Here is an 18,195-nt window from a genome sequence, read left to right as displayed (position 1 = left end):
CAGCTGTGTTGTATCAAGGACACATCTAAAACCTGCAGGACACCGGCCCTCGAGGCCTGGAGTTCGACACCCGTGCACTAGAGCGTCTGGCAAAAAGTCTTTGCCAAATCAAACGAGTCGTCAAAGCCTGTCAGACCCGGGCTGGCAACAAATGCCTTTGGTGCTGTTGGCCTACAGCAGGGGTGGGCAACTCCAGGCCTCGAGGGCCGGTGTCCCTGCAGGTTTTAGATGTGTCCTTGAACCAACACAGCTGATTTAAATGGCTAAAAAAAGCTGAAGAAGGAAGAATTTGGCGACAGTTCAGGGAAAAGACTGAGTGTTAGTGACGAGTTACTAGATAACTGAGAAAGTACAGCTGATGTGGTGAGAGAAACTACCAAGGTGTTCGGTGTATGCAAGAGGGCAGGAAGACTTGGTGGTGGAATGAGGAAGTACGGGAAAGTGATGGAGGTGTAGAGGTCGAGCTGCAAAAGGATGTGAGCCAGGTTAGAGTGGTTAAGGATAGAGATGGAAGTGAATAGAGTGAGCTGAGAGGTTGTAAGGAATACTATGATGAGCTCAAGATTGAAGAAAATGAGAGAGGAGAACTAATAGCGGAAAGTCAATGAATCTGGAATTTAGAGGATTATTAGAGGAGGACGTGAGGGCAGCTGTAAAAAGGATGAAGATTGTGCTATAAAAACCCGGAGCAGGAAGTGTTTCTGTTAAAAGCTTCCTCTGTGGCTTTCTGCCCTTTGACAGGATCTCAGTTATTGGCTATAAATCTTCAGATGGATGTTTCAGTCAGCGAGCTGTTTTGGAGTGTTGCTGCTGCTTTTCTTTTACATTTGTTTTAATTTGTCTTCCGCCAGCCAATCAAATGTTTCTGTGAAAAAAAGTGATCCTTCCTCTTCTTTTTCTTCTTCTTGGGTCAGTCTTCTCGTCTCCATCGGTGCATCTTTTGGTTCTTCTGTGTTTAGTCAGTTGTGTCCTTCTCTTCATCCTTAGCAACTTCCATATATCCTTCTCTCCTTGTTATGGAAATACATACTTCTTTGCTTTGGTTCTTATATTACCTGTTCCTTGACTCCTCGTTTATTTAATTCCTTATCTCTGTAACTACTTCTTCCACACTATTTCTTATATCTTTCCCTCGTCATGCCGCACCTTATGTCCTAATCTTAATCCTTGCCCGTTTTTGTTTTATACACTTTATATCCTTTTCTCCTCGTGTCCTTTTCCCCTTTTCCTCCCTCACCCCCTCTTTCCTTAAATTCATGAAATCCTCTCTTTTTTCCTTGTATCCTATTTTTTGCATTCCCTTATGTACTGATCTTCTTACTTGTACCATTTCTTATTACCTTCCTTATCTTATTTATTTCCACTTTTTACATTTGTTTTCTCCTCCGTTGTCCCCTTGTCTCATTTCTGAAATTTTATTCCCGTATTTTATTTCCTTGTGTCCACATCTACCTCCTTACTTCAACTCCTTCCTTATGCCCTTACAGCCAAACTTATCCCCTTTTATGAACTTATCGCTTTCTGTGTCTTCTTATCTCCTTCCTTATGTCCTTAAATTATTTTTTCTCTCACCTTATTCACTCCCATAATTCTTAGTTCTTCCATTTTTCATCACATCCTATTTCGTCCTCTGTCTTCTGTTATTATCTTATTCCATCTTAAAATCCCTCCCTGTCTCCTCCTTCTCTTTCTTTTCTCCTCTCGCCTTCTCTCCTGAGTCATCGCTCCTCCCTCTCTCTGTTCCCTCCCCCCCCTCCTCCCTTTTATCAGAGGAGTGTCTGCATCCTGCCTCAGTGTGTGTTTGTGTGTGTGCTCGGCCTGTAGCATGGCGTCTCTCGGCCTCCTGCTGCTCAGCACTGCTCTGATCCACACCACTCAGGTAAGGACGAGTCCCACTGACAGCACACACACATACAGAGAGAGAGAGAGCATGTTTACATATGTGTCGCATGTGTGTTTATCCAGCCATTCATCTCCACGGTGCTGCATCATCACAGTAACCTGACACTGATGCAAAACGATGTCACTGCTGTTTATCTTCTACCTGTCAGCACACACACACACACACACACACACACACACACACACACACACACACACACACACACACACATCTGTATGTGTGCCTGTCTTCTGTTTTCTATTTCATTGATTAGGTATTGATTAACAGGTGAGGGAAATCAGTGCAGAGAAACTGAGATGTTGTGAGGCTGCGGCATCTACGTGAAGATCAAACTGAGTTTTAGATGTTCAGAGAGAACCAGAACCAGGTCAGAACCAGGTCCAGGGTCTGCGTTTGGACCCTCAGATGCATCATTTCACCGTGGGTCCTCTCAAATATAGCAGGACAATCATGAGTCTATTTTTGTGTGTGGATGTGTGTGTGTGTGTGTGTGTGTGTGTGTGTGTGTGTGTGTGTAGCTGCTGTGTCAGGAAGAACATTTCGTTTCAGCTGCTGTCACCATAGCGACAGGAGACGGTTACCCACAGCAACACGGCCGTAGATTACACAAGATACAGCAGGTCTCCTGACACATAATGACTGCTCTGCGTGTGTGTCTGTGTGTGTGCGTGCGTGCGTGTGTGTGTGTGTGTGTGCACTGCTGTTCATTATTTGTGAGGACAGGGTTCGCTTCCCTGAGCATACAGACCTAAATGACTGAGCGATAATAGAGATGAGGTTTATTGTCTCTGAGGGAAAATTTATATTTGGTCTCACGGCGCTGTGACAATAAAGTTATGTAATCTTTATTCAGTATGTGCACAACAACACAACTGCACCTGTACTGCACACAGTGCTCACTTTGTTACCAAGGTTTAGGCACTGACATCATCATCCTGGACTTTAATTTTTAAACATGTTTTAAAGACTCACCGACAGATCCTGGCGTGGCGGTCTGTAGGTGATAAGCAGCTGTGTGCTGTCACCCGGGGGGAGTGTAAAACATGTACGGAACAGCTTACAACATGGGCTGCTCTTGTTCATGTCCATGCTTTTGGTGCTCCTTTAGCTGAGAGAACAAATGTTGTTTACAAAGAACATCCTGAGCAAACCGTCAGTTCTCTGCTTTTACCTGCCCTTTTTCAATCTGACCTTTTCATGTTTATGATAAAGTGCTGCCATTCTCTTTACTGGTCTAGTCCAACAGCGTTCGACCTGTGCATAATGTCATGCGCTGTTAACTTTTGTGGGACTTATGGTCCCATTATGGTGTCCGTTTACATACCTGTTTGGCTACACAGACATATAGGTTGTGGGACTTCAACCAGCAAGTTGATCGACATCAGTAACGTTATAGATACGTAGCTTCTATCTAACTACTACAGGGTAACGACTGAAAACAACACATACTGCTTAACCTTACTTCTGCTGAGACCCCTCACTTCCAGATAAATATGAGCGTTGTGATAATAAAGATTGATTTTGTGTAAAAATGTTAAAGAGTGGCTTATTTTGCCCATCTCCAGCATGACTCATCAGCACGATTCAGTCCAAATTAATTCTTTTTGAACCTTTTACTGGGTCTTTATGCTGCCCATTAGTTCATCCTGTCTGACACAAGATCTTTTCGCTCCTCTCCCATTAAAAGCTTCTTCCTTCTTACTGTAGCGCCACAGAAATATGAAAAATATGATGATTCTTTCAGAGCTCAGGTTTCTTGGTTGCTTCACTGTTCCAGGAGGAACAAAGTGACTTTCACAGTCATGATGAGTACCACAGACAGACAGCGCATAACTCTGAAACAAATGTATCTCATTAGAAATATGACTTTCTTTTTAAGGGTCGCGTGATCAGGTAACCAGGCAACCGAGAAACCTGAGCGCTGAAAAAACATCTAATCCTATTTTAACCCAAACCATGATCTTCTTTGTAATTCTAACCAGGTAAAGCTAACAAACCAGCAGGTTAGAATAAAAATAAACAGCAAATAAAAATGCGACCTCGGTCGGCTCACAGAGACGGTGTATTTTCTTTGGATCATTGGCTTGTGGGATTTGAACTATAGACTCTCCTGGCGCCCCTGCAGCCACCTAACATGGAATTATTTTGCTCTTTAACTTTGGAAGAACTTCACTTTTCTTTATAATCACGTTTCACCCATAGATGATTGTGGATTCAGGGTCTGAAAGATGGATGCAAGTGTCTTAAACATGCATTCTTTCCAATAGCCAGTAGGGGGAGACTCTTCAGGTCTCAAACCCCAGACTGGTTGTATTAAGTATATGTGAAATTGGACCTTTGCTTCTTTGGTTTGTGACCTCAGTAAACATTGTCCTTGTGCGTTTATGATCTCAGTTAAGGCTTATTTATTGGTGTCAAATGGGAGGATAAAGCAGGGTGTAATTTGGACACCTGCCTCGTCTTTGGGAAGTTGCGATGCTATGAGCTATCATCTTATGAAAACTGGAATATCTGAGCAGAATCCATAACACATCTGTTGGACCTGTGTTTTTCCATACGGTGCACAGTTCAGTCTGGAAAACGGTGAAAGATCATGATATGATGTGAAAATGTGGACATTTTGGCTTAATATGACTAAATTCTCCCTCCGTGCTGCACAGAAAGCAAAGAAAAGCTCGTTTTTAGGTTTTTATGCTGATGTTTTAATCTCCCAGAGTGCCGTGTCAGAGCTGCTCTAACGTTTGCAGAAAATACTGGATCCCACAGTGAGTCAGAGAGTTATTCTCCTCAGAGGGCTCATTGCCTCCTCCTCCTTCATCTCTTCATCACGCTGCTGTCTCACCATCGCACAGAGCCACAGATACAACCCTCCTCCTCTGCTGCAGGCGGAGACATATTATCATCGTAAATCAGTGTTAGTTCGAGAACTCTGACACATCTCGGCTGGAAATTACAGCTGCTGCAGCAGGATGAACCCGGATCTGTCTGCTGCGATCGCCTGGCATGGAAGATTTAATCATCTCACAGTCAAAGCGACAGCTTCTTTCATGTGAAAGAAGCTGTTGAAGCATTTTTCTCTCATGCTTCCATTAATCCTGAGCCAAGATTGCTCGCAGCCTATTCAGACTCTTCATACTGAGGAGAGGTTTTAGGTACTTTACCCATGAGTCGCTCTATATCAGCGCAGATGCACTGATGTGTAACTGTCATTTAAGCATTAAACGTCACATCTGCCAACATATCTGTCTCCCAATGACGAGGATTAACACATTTCATTCAGACACTTATGACAGAAAGAATTGCTAGATTTAAGCAGAAGAGTTTAATTAGAGGTGATCGTTTAGCTCATCATTCTCTGAAAATAAGAGATGCACAGGAACTGGGAAGTGAAAAGTAAATATCCCCTTGGAGCCTAGAGGTTGATGCCAGGGGTGGAGGAGTGGAAACACCAGGTGGTGCTGCAGAATATATCGCCAAATTTGGATGGCGTGTTCAGTACAAGCATGTTTGTGTGAGATGTAGCACAGATCTTTTTCTCGTTTTTAAAAAATAGTAGATTTAAAGAATGTTTTATTTCTTAATAAATGGTGGATATTTGTATGAAGCATGGTTAAAATTTGAAATAATGAAGCCAGAGCATGAAAAATGATCCCTGTGAGCCAAAGGCTCAGACTCCAGACTGCTCTAAATGCTCTGCCTTTTCCCCAGATGACGCCACTGATATGGGATATCTCTAATATAGCTGTCTCAGACACAGCTCTGGCTATGAGCACAGATGTTTGGGAGGGGCAGCCAATCAGAAGAAAACTGGATAAAAGCACGGGAGAAATTAACTAAAATGACTGCACCAAGCCCCAATATAAGATGAATGGTGATTATGGTGGCAAAGCTACTGTAATTGAGTATGAGAAGAAAAATATGGAGCTGTGAATCAGCAGGCTAGGTTCACCGTTATTACCACAAAGCCTTCAGCATAATTAGTTGAAAGCAGCTCAAAGAGCTTTTCACAGCAACGTGTGGTGGTAAGATCCATCTCAGTTGCACATCTAAGTGGTAACTCGAGTATTAATTGCGATGTGAATACTAAATAGAAGAACAATAATTTCTCAGTGCAATCATACAGCCAGCACTGCTGCTGAGTCACCGTAAGTGCAGCTCACTAATTAATATCACCGTGGTCTGAGAGTTTGAAATAAATGCGATCACCCCGAGGCCTCAGACAGCTCATCGATCACCCTCTCTGCTGTCTTTCATCACTGCATCAGTCCTCCTCGGTCTCACACACACTCACTTAGGAACAGAAACTGCTGCGTCACATCTGTTCTCACACCTTTCCTTGATTCTGTGAACATTTCGACACTTTGTGGAGAGGGAAAGTTAGCTTTCTATCATCCGCTCATTGGTTAAATCAAGATGAAAAGGAATTATTCTCTCTTAAGTAAGAATCTCATTGAAAGCAAATCAACCACAGGGAAATCGAACTCCTGACCTTCAGCACTAATGAATATTGAGTTAACTAACCGATTAACACTTTACGGAGACTGCTTCAAAGATTTATAATGTTGATATCCAGGCACATGGAGAGAAGTCAGTTCACAACACAAGGACATGATTACATGTATACATGCATATTTAATCATGCTAGAGTGGAAGTTTTGTGGCTCTCTGATCACAGCTAGTTCATATCAGTGGTGCTACATCAAAGGAAAAGCTCTGTTTGCAATAACCTGATCAATATTTCTTGCTTTGTAAGACACAATCTGAAAGGACCGTAACCATGGAAACAACATCAAGATCTGTGCATCCTTGGTGCAGTTTTGCAGGGGACACAACGTTAATGTTTCAACCTCGTTTGCTTGGTGGGTGCTGCACGGATCAATATCGGGCACTCTGTTTTTCAGCTTCCACGTGCTCTGCTGTATGCCGATGATGTTGACATGTTCACATATGGAGGAAAGAAGCTGAGCAATTAGCTGTTAATCTGCCACATATAATGGACAAAGTTTCAAATTAGCTCAAGTGAAAGTCAAGTATTTATGTTGGTGGTGATTAATTTGAGGGAATTCTTCTATTTTGGATGTATTTGTATTTCATACCTTATTTAATATCGTATCTACCTGCTCAGTTACTGGAAAGGGAAATTAGCTAGTCGCTAAATCTGACAGAAGGCATCTGTTCTTTCATGAGATGGATTTTATTTTTAATCCCTGAGAATAAAAATTTAAGCTTATCTAAGCTGTAACTTCTGGTCTGTCTCCCTCAGTCTCTACCTGCAGCTCGTGCTGGAGGCCACGGCCTGGATGTGTCAGTGGGTGGAGTCAGACGCCAGCGCAGAGACCTCCCTAACCTGCTGCCTTATGAAGATCAGATGATGTCATATCCTGCCATGCAGGGAGGAGGCAGGGCCAATGACCTGTACTACCAATCAGATGACTGGAGGGGGAGGGGCTTGGACCAGGCACTGCAGCGATTGGTGGAGAGAGACCAGAGGAAGGAGCAGGAAGAGGAGCAGCGAGCGGGTTAGGAAACTTTAATCCTTTAAACCTTTTTTAAACAACTTTCTTTTATGTTTTTCTTGAGATTTTCATTTTCAGGGAAACTTTGTTTACTCTTTTTTGTAGTGTTTTACATATGAACAAAAATTCTGACTTTGTTCTAGAAATGTTCATTAATTTATTGGTAAAAAACAATATTTTGTCTTTGTTTCCTCACATCACTTCAATTATTTCCATTGTAAACGTTTCTCTGTATCAGTTTATCATCAGTATACTTATTTAGGCAAAATGAAAACCAACTTCTAAGTACACCAATCAAATATGTCCACAGCCTACCTGGCAGCTCTGCTCCGCCTCCTGAGCGAGGCAGAGAGCGCAGGACTAGTCGGTCCGGGTGATGTGGAAGTGGTCGAGGAGGAGGAGGATGAGGAGGATGATCAGGGCCCCACAAGGGACTTCCAGGGCCCTGCTCCTGCAGACTACGATGAGACTGGAAGGGGGATGAGCATGGGGAGGCCCCGGGCCGCCTGGTGGGGCCTTGTGGAGCCCCAGCTTGCTCAGGCCCTGCTTGACAGGTAAATTTTAGTTTCATGCTGAGAATCTGTAGGAGACAGAAAAAGTAATCAATAATAATAAAGCATGATTTTCTCAGGATGGATCCCCGGCTTGCTCAGACGCTGCTGGAAAGAGCGAAACAGGAGAGACGTCAGCAGGCTGGACGAGTCGCATCAGGACTGAGCCGAGACCAGGAAACCCTGAGGTGAGCTCACCAATCTGTTAATGGATAAACGATGGATCAGTCCGCTCCACCTGCAGCTCTACAGAGTTCTTTTTTAAAAATCTGTGCACTGTAACTGTGAGTTTAATTATTAAATGAAAGTACTTTGAAAAGAAAGTTAAGAAATGGAGAGAAAGAATCAGAATATATTAAAACAGTGTGAACAAAGTTTTAATTTAGCATGACTAATTACAGAATGAATTAGTTTTCTCTGAATGAAAGTTTTCCACCCTAAAATATTGAAATGTTTTGATTATTTTTAAGAGACATCTATATTTGTGTCCTCCTCTATTCACATATTAACACTTTGTTGAGAACATCCAAAGGTTTACAGGGAAACAGGGTTTCAAAGTGCTTTACAGAGACATTAAAAACCCAAAACAAATAAAAAGCATGATTTAAGATGGGAAAAAAAGAAAGAAAGGAACAGTAGATAAAATCAGTAGTTAAAATGTAAGTTTTGAAATTTAAGCTTAAAAGTAAAACAGTGCTTTACAGGATTTGGTGCTTTATTCAAATGCAGCTGAGAACAGGTGAGTCTTCAACCTGGATTTAAACAAACTGAGTGTTTCAGCTGATCTGAGGCTTTCTGGGAGTTTGTTCCAGATATATGGAGCATAAAAGCTGAAGGCAGCTTCTCCGTGTCTGGTTCTGACTCTGGGAACTGATAAAAAACCGGATCCAGATGACCTGAGGGATCTGGAAGGTTCATACTGGGTCAGGTTGTCACTGATGTATTTTGGTCCTAAACCATTCAGAGCTTTATAGACCAGCATCAGAACTTTAAAGTCTATCCTCTGACGGACAGGCAGCCAGTGTAAAGACCTCAGAGCTGGACTGATGTGGTCCACTTTTTTGGTCTTAGTGAGGACTCGAGCAGCAGAGTTCTGAATGAGCTGTAGTTGTCTGACTGATTTTTTAGGTAGACCTGTAAAGATGCTGTTACAGTAATCAAGCCTACTAAAGATGAATGCATGGACTAGTTTTTCCAGGTCCTGTTGAGACATCAGATCTTTTATCCTTGAAATATTCTTGAGGTGATAGTAAGCTGATTTTGTTATTGTCTTAATGTGTTTTTCTAAGTTTAGGTCTGCATCCATCACTACACCCAAATTTCTCGCCTGGTTGGTGGTTTTTAGGTGTATAGATTGAAGTTCTCTGGTGACCTGTAATCGTTTTTCTTTGGCTCCAAAGACTATTACTTCAGTTTTGTTTTTGTTTAGCTGGAGAAAATTGTGGCACAACCAGTCATTAATTTCCTCAATGCATTTACCAAGAGCCTGTACAGGGCCTCGGGCTCCTGGTGACATTGTGATATATATTTGTGTGTCATCTGCATAGCTGTGATAGTTTATTTTGTTGTTCTTTATAATCTGTGCCAGTGGGAGCATGTAAATGTTAAACAGAAGGGGTCCCAAGATGGAACCTTGGGGAACTCCACATGTGATACTTCTCTGCTCAGATGTGAAGTTACCTATTGATACAAAGTATTTCCTGTTTTCTAAGTATGTTTTGAACCAGTTTAAATTGGTCCTAAACTGCACTGCTCGCTAAAAGACACTCTTTGAAAACTAACTTAAAACATGATGCACGTAGCGCTGAATTATGTTAATCTCTATGATATTTAGTAGATATTGTTTATTTTTATTTTTAGTACATCAGGGATCTGACTGTGACAATCCAGAGGATGTATTTAGTGTTTTTCAATCTTTTTTTTTTTTTTGACACATGTCAAAGCAAAAAGAAAAAAAATCTAAAGGCACACTTTGACTGAATTTAATGATCCAATGATGTGCCCACAGCTGCTGAACCACCGACTCTTTATTTTATGATGTCAATTAATAGTATGATTTATTAATAAATTGCTTACTTATTTTGTTTAATAATATTATCAATAATAATAATAATAAATTCAAGATGGCCATGTATCCCCTCCTTAGGCGGATGGTTGCTGGGATACTCTCCAGCATCGGTCCTAACGGTGCCTCGGTCGCCTCCGCTGGTCGCAGAGCGAAGAGAGACCTGTCAGCCAAAGCACCTGAGCCTGTTAGCTCCGCCCACAGAAGAACCCGCCGTTCTCTTGACGATCTGGCTCCCCCTTCACCTAGCAACGACCCTCCCCTCCTCAGGGTGAAGAGGCTGGAGGATTACGACGGAGAGGAGCAAGGAGAGAAGCTGCACCCCCAGGTGGTCGGGCTGCAGAGGATGAAACGCATCGACACTACGTCAACAGGTGACGCAGAGGAACTGAATCATGGGAGTCGTAGGCGCCGGAGGAGAGCTGCTCTGAACTACGACCCACAAATATTGGTGGATCAGATTCTGGAGTACATGAGGGAGTGAGGAGTAGAGAAAAGAGTATACGTTGTCATTCAGGTTTTTATTTGTGCATCTTTTTCATTTGTTCCTGCTGCTTTCGTGAACATTTATCAGGTTGTTTGTTGTAAAAATGAGGAGAAATGTCAAACAGATGGAAAAGGATAAAACGGTTGTTTGTGCGACTCTTTAAAACACTACATTTCCCATGAGCCTCAGCAGGCATTGTTCCAGCACATTCAATGAACCAAAATCTAAAAATTCACCTGAATCTAATTTGTGAAAAGAAACTTCTTTCTCAAGCTCTCCGATTGGCTGATAATCTACTGCAATGGTCTCTGGGGCTTGTAGTTAGACTCTTCATTACTGTAATGTGGTTACATTGTTACAGGTTCGCCATTAAATCGAGCTTCCTTCTGTCAAAAAAGATGGAGAGATGGTGGAAAGTGGTAATAACCTTGGCAATGGCTCATCAGCTATGTGATCAATACGTTCTCGTTGTGTTCCTGTACTTCAGCTTGTGATGATTCGTCTGTCTGTGGTGAAATTTTGATTCATGTCACACTCAGAAATAAAGTCGGTAAAGTCGACCTTCACTGCCGCCTGCTGTCTGTTTTTGTCCCCACCAAAGACGGACGAATCCTGTGGTTGTCGAAAGGGAGAACAGTGTAGGACCTGTAATTTTTCTAATGGCCAGCAGGGGGAGACTCATCTGCTTGCAAAAAAACAGTCCGGTTGTGTTGAGGTCTATGGAAAAATTACCCTACATCTTCTTTAAACTTTAACCTCACTATTCAGTCGTCTGGTGAGTTTATAGGTTGAGGTGGCAGTTTCAGATCTTACTTGATAAAAAAAAAAAAATCTTGTTCGTTTAATCAATTATGGGTCACATTGGTGTGAAAAAAATGACACTTTTATCACAGTCTTCACACCCCAAGTACTCTGAATTTAAGTTAATAAGTCAGAATGATTGTTTCATATTTAACTGTTTAAAATATATACACAAAACAGTTTGGCTATAATATAATTTAAAAACAAACAGCACATCTTTTTGATTATTCTGTTTCAGGTAAGTAAATTAACTTTCCCAACTTTGTTCATCAAACCTTTGGAGGTCCAGATCACATAATTTTCAACTTCCCATTTCTGGGAAAAGTCAAATCCAGGGTACAGAAATAACTCATTCCACTTAACAGCTTTGTTACATTTTAATAAAACATTGAAACAGAAAAACTTTTGAATCATTCCAAAAATCTGTTTTCCAATAAACACATGTCTGGTCTATGGAAAAAAAAAAAAAAGTAAAAAGTTAAACTGAATCTAATAAAGACACAGCATAATCTCATTAACAACAAAAACATTTTAAACACAGAAGGGAACACATTTATTCATGTACCTTACAGGTCAAAGGTCATGCTGACAGCAAACACTAATGCTCTCCATCAGTTTTATCTCTGTGGTTAGCTGAGCTTAGCACAAAGAACCGCGCTGCATCTGAAATCCCATACCCAACTCTAACCTACTCCCGTACACAGACTCAGTATGTGTGACAGTATGTCATTCACATGTGTGTTTATGCCTACCAAAGTGAACTCTAACAGGTTTATATACACACTCGTGTGCATGAATGTCATGGTAATTTGGGGCTTTTATTTACTTCTTTAAGCTGCTCTTTTTACAGGGTGGGATGATTGTCCAGCATACATCTTTAAAGATTAAAGAAAATGCTCTTAATTCAAAAAGTATAGATACAGGCTCAAATAGTAACAAACACTTAAAAGATTTTGTATAATCTTCATCAACCTGCTAAAAGAAACTTGAGAAGCCCTAGTCAAGGATGTTACAATGTTCAGGAACAACCCAAGAGCCTCAAGCCTGCCATGGACTAGAAACTGGTACACCAACATCACTGTCCACAGTGGAGTAAGTTTTACATTGCCGTGGACTGAGAGGCTACCTACCAAGAAAGAAACCCCCACCCAAAATCAACACTTTCAAGCTCCTCTGAAAGTTGCTGCTGATCAAACAGACAAATTTTATGGTCAGATGACACAAAGATTGATCTATATGGCAACAATGATAAGGGATATATGTCTGGAGGAGTAATAGTGAGGCTTTCACACCTAAGAACACTGTACCACCTGTGCTCTGGGGCTGTTTTGCTGCCAGTGGTACTAGAATAATGAAGAATTGCCATTTCAAAATGATTGACTTGGACACAACTGGACATTCTAGCAAACACACAACAAAACTGGCTTTGGGGTGGATAAAGCAGACTAACATTAAGGTCCTAACCAATATATATGAACTCTGTCATTTTTGTCAAGACGATTGGTCAACTATGAGCCTGTATGACTGAGATTAGGGAAAAACAATAAATAAATTCAAACTTATGTTTTAACAGTCATTAAAGACGTATGCTGTATGATCATTTGATGAAAAGAACATTTCAAAGAAATTATTACAGATGAGCGTATATAAACTTCTGACCTCGACTGCTCATTTACATTGAGACTGAAGGGTTATTGCACAAGTTGTTGGTTAGTAAATAATTTAGATTTTATCCTAATGAATAGATGATTTCAGATGCAGCACTTAAGCGTGTTAGCTAGAAAGGGAATCAAAGAGGTTTAGTTGACTAAAGAAGCTAGCTAGACATGAAGGGTAATGTATACTAACAATCCATCTAGTACTATTAATCCTGTAGGAGCACTTTATTCATTTAAACACCTTAAGCTAACACAAATCTAAATGAACTTGTAGCTAACTCAAAGCAAGCTAACCTAGCTAAAAATCAGGCTGGAAGCATAGGCTTATATCATAAAGCTAATGGTAACTTCATTCTGACTCCTAATGACAAACTGTTAGATAATATGATATAGAATGTAAATAAGACATTTATTCATGCTGAATACATTAGTGGTAGAAGCTATTGCTATCTAGGACACATTTAAGATAAATCTGGCTATGCTAGCCAACAGTCTCCCTTGCTTCTAGTGCTTGTGCTAAGCTAGGTTAACCACTTTGATTAAAACAATGTTTTACTTAATAAATGCTGAAAAATGACATAAGATGATTTTATACAACATAGGACCACTGATCTTCAGACCTAACATATTGTCACAGCAGCCCTCTCCTTTTATTCTTTAACCTTTTTAAAACCTAAATCCATCAAAGTGACCTGCCGTCACTTTTACATTTAAGTGGGTCTATTTAGCTCATTCCCATCTCCATATTTTCAAACGGTACTCCACACAAGTCCCTAAAGGTTGAGCTAAGAGAAAAATGAGTACTCTAAATAGTACAGCGAATACGCTTGGCTCATGCACACAGATTTGTGGCACTGATTTGCAAAGGACTTCATTCTTCAGCGAACAAAACATGGACACTTAACTACCAAGCAAGACCAAATTTAAGGGTAGAATAATACTGTCTAACAATTGTGCTTCTCATCAGTGCTGGGCCACACGTTCATCTTGAAATCTGCGGGGAAGTCACAGGGATTACCTTTACAACATCATGTTTAACATGAATATTCAACACCATTAGTTAGTTAATGTAGCTTAAAAGTCAAACAAAAAGCAACAGTATAACAAGTTTCATATTAACATAAAGCCAGTCTAAATGGAAAGACAGTGGCGTGGATACAGTTTCACCCCAAAATATCAGATTTAACATATCAACACTAGGCTGTTAACTGGAGTTTTAACTTTTAACTACAAAGAAGATTTTCTTTCTTTCTTCTACAACTTTTGTAAATTTTAAAAGCTGCAGAAACAGTTACTAAACTGTCTTAAACATAAGGCTTGATGGACCATAAGATAAAGCTGATACTAAGCTAAAAGGATGGCTTGACAGAACAGGAAGTCGGTAGGGAAATCTAAGACTTTCCTTCAATTTGCTGACTTAAGTTTTTTCTACAAAATATCCCAAATATATTTTTAATTTAATGCGTGGGACGAATTTGTTTCTGCTTTAAAGTTGTCCTGATTGATTGCCACACTGTGTAGAAATGTTACTATGTAGTAATCTATTAACTGTGCTCATCCAGTACCAACACTTCATTTTGCTCCCAGTGGTTAGTTTAAAAAATAAAAAATAAAAAATCACCTGCAACTCAAACGACCTGTGCTGACGGCATCTATTGGAGGTGGGTCCAGCCTGCTGACACAGGTGTTATGACGGTATCACTAATGTGAGAGTGAAGATAAAAACTGGAGGTCTAACAGGGGCTTAGTTCTCCTTTGATTTACTCCATCTCGCTCGTTTTCTCACCATTTTTCTTCAACTGAACAGCGACCGAATGTCCCGAACACCGAACTCACCACCGCAGAGCCTCTTTCCTCCTGTTGTTACATTCCTCTGCTCAACACTAAACAACTCCTCCTGGAAACATCATGCAGCAATGAACGATTGCAGCTGAAGGAGACAGTCGTGCCATGAAATGCAGAAACAGATGATGATGATGATGGAGGATGAAGAGGTCGGGCGGAGTTGAAGAAATGAAGACCGAACATCCCTAAGAGAGAGTAAAAAGAAATAAATATCTGAGGCTTTAAAGACAGAAGACTAGTAAAACATAAAGAAGATACTCACCTGCTGATTCATGCTGTCATCAGCAGACCTGTGGTCACTGCAGCAATGAAAACAGAGTCTTAGTATGAAACTGTGAAGTTAACTCGTCAGATGAGTTTACCCCCAAAACCCCCACACTCACATTCCTGGGTATCTGGTGGAAGTAGGGCGTCCTGTCTGTTGGCGAGGACGAAGGCCAGTGTGGCCAAGATGGCATAATCAAGAACTCCCAGGATGGCCAGAATGTAGGCCCAGTGAACTGAGCAGTTACCTGGAGAGAAGCTGCCCACCTGGGGACAGATTCACGATTAAGGACATCAGTGTGATAAAACACCCAGAAGCAAAACGATCAATCAGAATCCTCACCGAGTCTCCGCACAGAGCTTTCATCTCCTGACTCTCCCATGAGTCAGGAAACAGAAGACACGCCAACGCCAGACAGAAACCTGCAGAGACAAGAAAATACTGAAAAGCTGACCTCTACAGGCAGAGAGAAGAACTACAGAAACACTGTCCTCTAAAATAAAACTAGTGTCTGACCAAGCAGCAACCTCCAGCCTGGTAAATCAAGCCAAATGCAAAAATAACCATGAGCTGCAGTTCTGCTCTCTTCTAGCTGCAGAAAAACCACCACGGCAGTGACCAAAGTGTTAATGTTTGGGATTCAATGACCAATCAACATGACTAACCTGCAGTCAGCTGCAGCCAGGCGCAGATCTTGTAAACCGTTGCGGCGCTGCAGAACCTGAAGAGACAGAGACAGAGGACGCTGGTCCACACCGCCAACAGAGACACCCCCACCAACACCGCCACCGACTGCAAGGACGGCAGTGGAGACAGAGTGGACAGACCACCGTGACAGTCTGGGACCGGCCAGTCTGACTCCATGCACACCTGACAACACACAGGGATACATGAACACACATGTCATACACGTGTTCATTAAAGTGATCAGGTAAGCTATTTGATAATCCATCTGTGTGCAGGTGTAACATGTGTACATACAAATACAGAAACCCCTAAAAGATCCAGCTGTGGATTGGACAGGCACCGTTTCTCACCTCAAACAGTCCCAGTGTGCCGCTGGGTGGCTCTGGTCCCGCCTGCTGTCGGCGAACGTCTGTGGTGCAGATCCAGGACGGCTGCACCAGGATAACCACCTGGATGATGGCAAAGCAGAGAGTGCAGACGGCCCAGAGGACGCCAACGGCCCGGGCGCTCCGCACAAACTCAGTCTGGTACAGGCGGGAAAGGTCGGCAAGGCTGGGAGACACCAACATCACTGAGAAAGAGACACGTTTGACCATGATGAGAAAAATGTCTGTAGACTTTCTTAAACAACCTGCAGATTCTTTTACTGTCCTAATCCTTCCAAGGCGCTTCGTGCCAGCTCTGCTACCCTGAAACCTGGAATTTTTACCGTGGCAGGACGGTTGCACTTTAAAAAGTACAAAGTCTGTGTGATGTTAGATTATGCCAACGCGAAAAGACCTGTGAATCGTATTTATATTGTGAGGTGAAGACCATACAATAGATCCTAAAGACTGACAATCAAGCAGAGACCAATGTGAAGACAAAACTAATACAAACTGAACTACACTAGACCTTCGATTACTTTAAAAGGCTTATAATCACATTTTATTACAGCATCGTACTCGCCACTGTTTCCTTCACCGTAGGTTCAAAACATATCAGCAGATTATAGCACAAAATGGAAAATGCTCTATTAAAAAAGCCTGCATCCTTTCATAAATGATAGTCCGGTGTATTATCTGCTAAAGGCGGCAGCAGGGAGGAAGTCTTAACATAAAATCCTCCACTCCAGTCACTGTATCTGCACAACGTGAATGAGAGGTGGAGACAGGTGTAGCGGCAGGAGCTCTACCTGAGATTTTCAGCTGTGCAGGCTCAGGGAACAGCTATGATTGGCACATGCAGGCACGTGGTCAGGTGCTGATTACGGGAGCGCGTGCATTTATGGGAAGCCAAAATCGTGTTCGAGATTTAAAATTCGATTAATCGTGAAGCCCTAGATGCACAGACGGAGCATCAGTGAATCACAGAGGCACAGGGGGAGTCTCGCTCTGCATCATCTCTCTGCAACAATGAGCGCAGACACCGACGCTCAGGACAGCCTGCAGAGAAATTCTGCAAAGACCAAGTGGGGAAAAACCGGGGTTGATACCGAGAACACGAAAAGCTGCAGAATCAGAGCGACCGACAGCCAATCAGCGGCCGATAAACATCAGATCACCTACAGACCAACGTCACATCATCACCCCGTGATTTACCGAGCACAGAAACGGCACGAGCCGCAGCCGTATTCATCCGGTAAAAAGAGAAAAACGGCATCAACCAACCTGCAGCGTGAGGAGCTCCACCTGTCTGTCCGTGCACCTGTCTGTCTGCGGGAGGAGCTCCACCTGTCTGTCTGCCGGATGAGAGGATGCTGCAGCAGCAGGGAGGGGGCGGGCTCCTCTACATCCCCGGATGTGGAGCTTCCGCTGTAAACAATAATCTGCTGATCAATAAGCGGACGGAGAAACACGAACAACAGACGAGCCTCCACACTCCACACTCGGTCGTTTGTAATGAGCTGCGCCTCCTACAGGAGGACTGAGGAGCTGCAAGAGGACTGAACGTTCACTTTGATTCATCTCGCACCAATTTACAACAAGAGGGGGGAAAGATGTGAGCAGCAAATGGCTCATTTTACCTTCTTTATGCGTCTGTTAATTTGCACCAATGCATTCTATTCTGTAAAGGTGCATGACTGAATGCAAAGGTCATTCCTCTGTACTACTTAAAAGAAGTACGCAGCAGCAATAACATCCCTGACTTGACTCTTAAGGAGCCGGAAGTGACCATATCTGAATGAGAGGGAGGAGAGGGTGTGTTTAGCAATTTCCCATGAATGCATCTCTCACGTCTGCTAATCTTAAATAAAATACAGGCATGTCATCTCACTCATATAGACTTCTTGGCTGGTCTCTGCCTCACAGCAAAAGATGTCATTTGACAGATAATTTGTAATTCAGTTGCTTCAAACGGGGAAGAGAGGTCTAAATCACTGACTTCATTTAGTAGAGGTGAGCCCTGGCATAAATAAAGTGACCGTATTAGTAACC

General features: G+C 42.1%; 2 protein-coding genes across 2 annotated transcripts; one reads left to right on the top strand and one right to left on the bottom strand.

Annotated features, from left to right (window-relative positions):
- Positions 1-1,762: 1,762 nt before the first annotated feature.
- Positions 1,763-11,088, top strand: pcsk1nl (proprotein convertase subtilisin/kexin type 1 inhibitor, like). The gene is made up of 5 exons (XM_084916328.1): positions 1,763-1,879; positions 7,167-7,422; positions 7,730-7,973; positions 8,051-8,158; positions 10,117-11,088. Exons 1-5 carry the CDS (start codon positions 1,826-1,828, stop codon positions 10,517-10,519), a joined length of 1,065 nt encoding a protein of 354 aa, XP_084772454.1. The 5' UTR covers positions 1,763-1,825; the 3' UTR covers positions 10,520-11,088.
- A 593-nt stretch (positions 11,089-11,681) lies between these two features.
- On the bottom strand, positions 11,682-17,986 carry lhfpl4b (LHFPL tetraspan subfamily member 4b). The gene is made up of 7 exons (XM_084916329.1): positions 17,428-17,986; positions 16,129-16,349; positions 15,757-15,961; positions 15,434-15,513; positions 15,210-15,357; positions 15,089-15,125; positions 11,682-15,011 (listed from the first exon to the last, which is right to left on the bottom strand). The coding sequence occupies exons 2-6, from the start codon at positions 16,345-16,347 to the stop codon at positions 15,097-15,099; spliced, it is 681 nt and encodes a 226-aa protein (XP_084772455.1). The 5' UTR covers positions 16,348-16,349; positions 17,428-17,986; the 3' UTR covers positions 11,682-15,011; positions 15,089-15,096.
- Between the last annotated feature and the right edge of the window lie 209 nt (positions 17,987-18,195).

The sequence above is a fragment of the Perissodus microlepis genome, chromosome 20 (genome assembly GCF_051167445.1).
Source record: "Perissodus microlepis isolate ML-2025 ecotype Zambia chromosome 20, ASM5116744v1, whole genome shotgun sequence".
Lineage (NCBI taxonomy): Eukaryota > Metazoa > Chordata > Actinopteri > Cichliformes > Cichlidae > Perissodus > Perissodus microlepis.
This window is presented reverse-complemented; position numbering and strand designations above follow the sequence as displayed.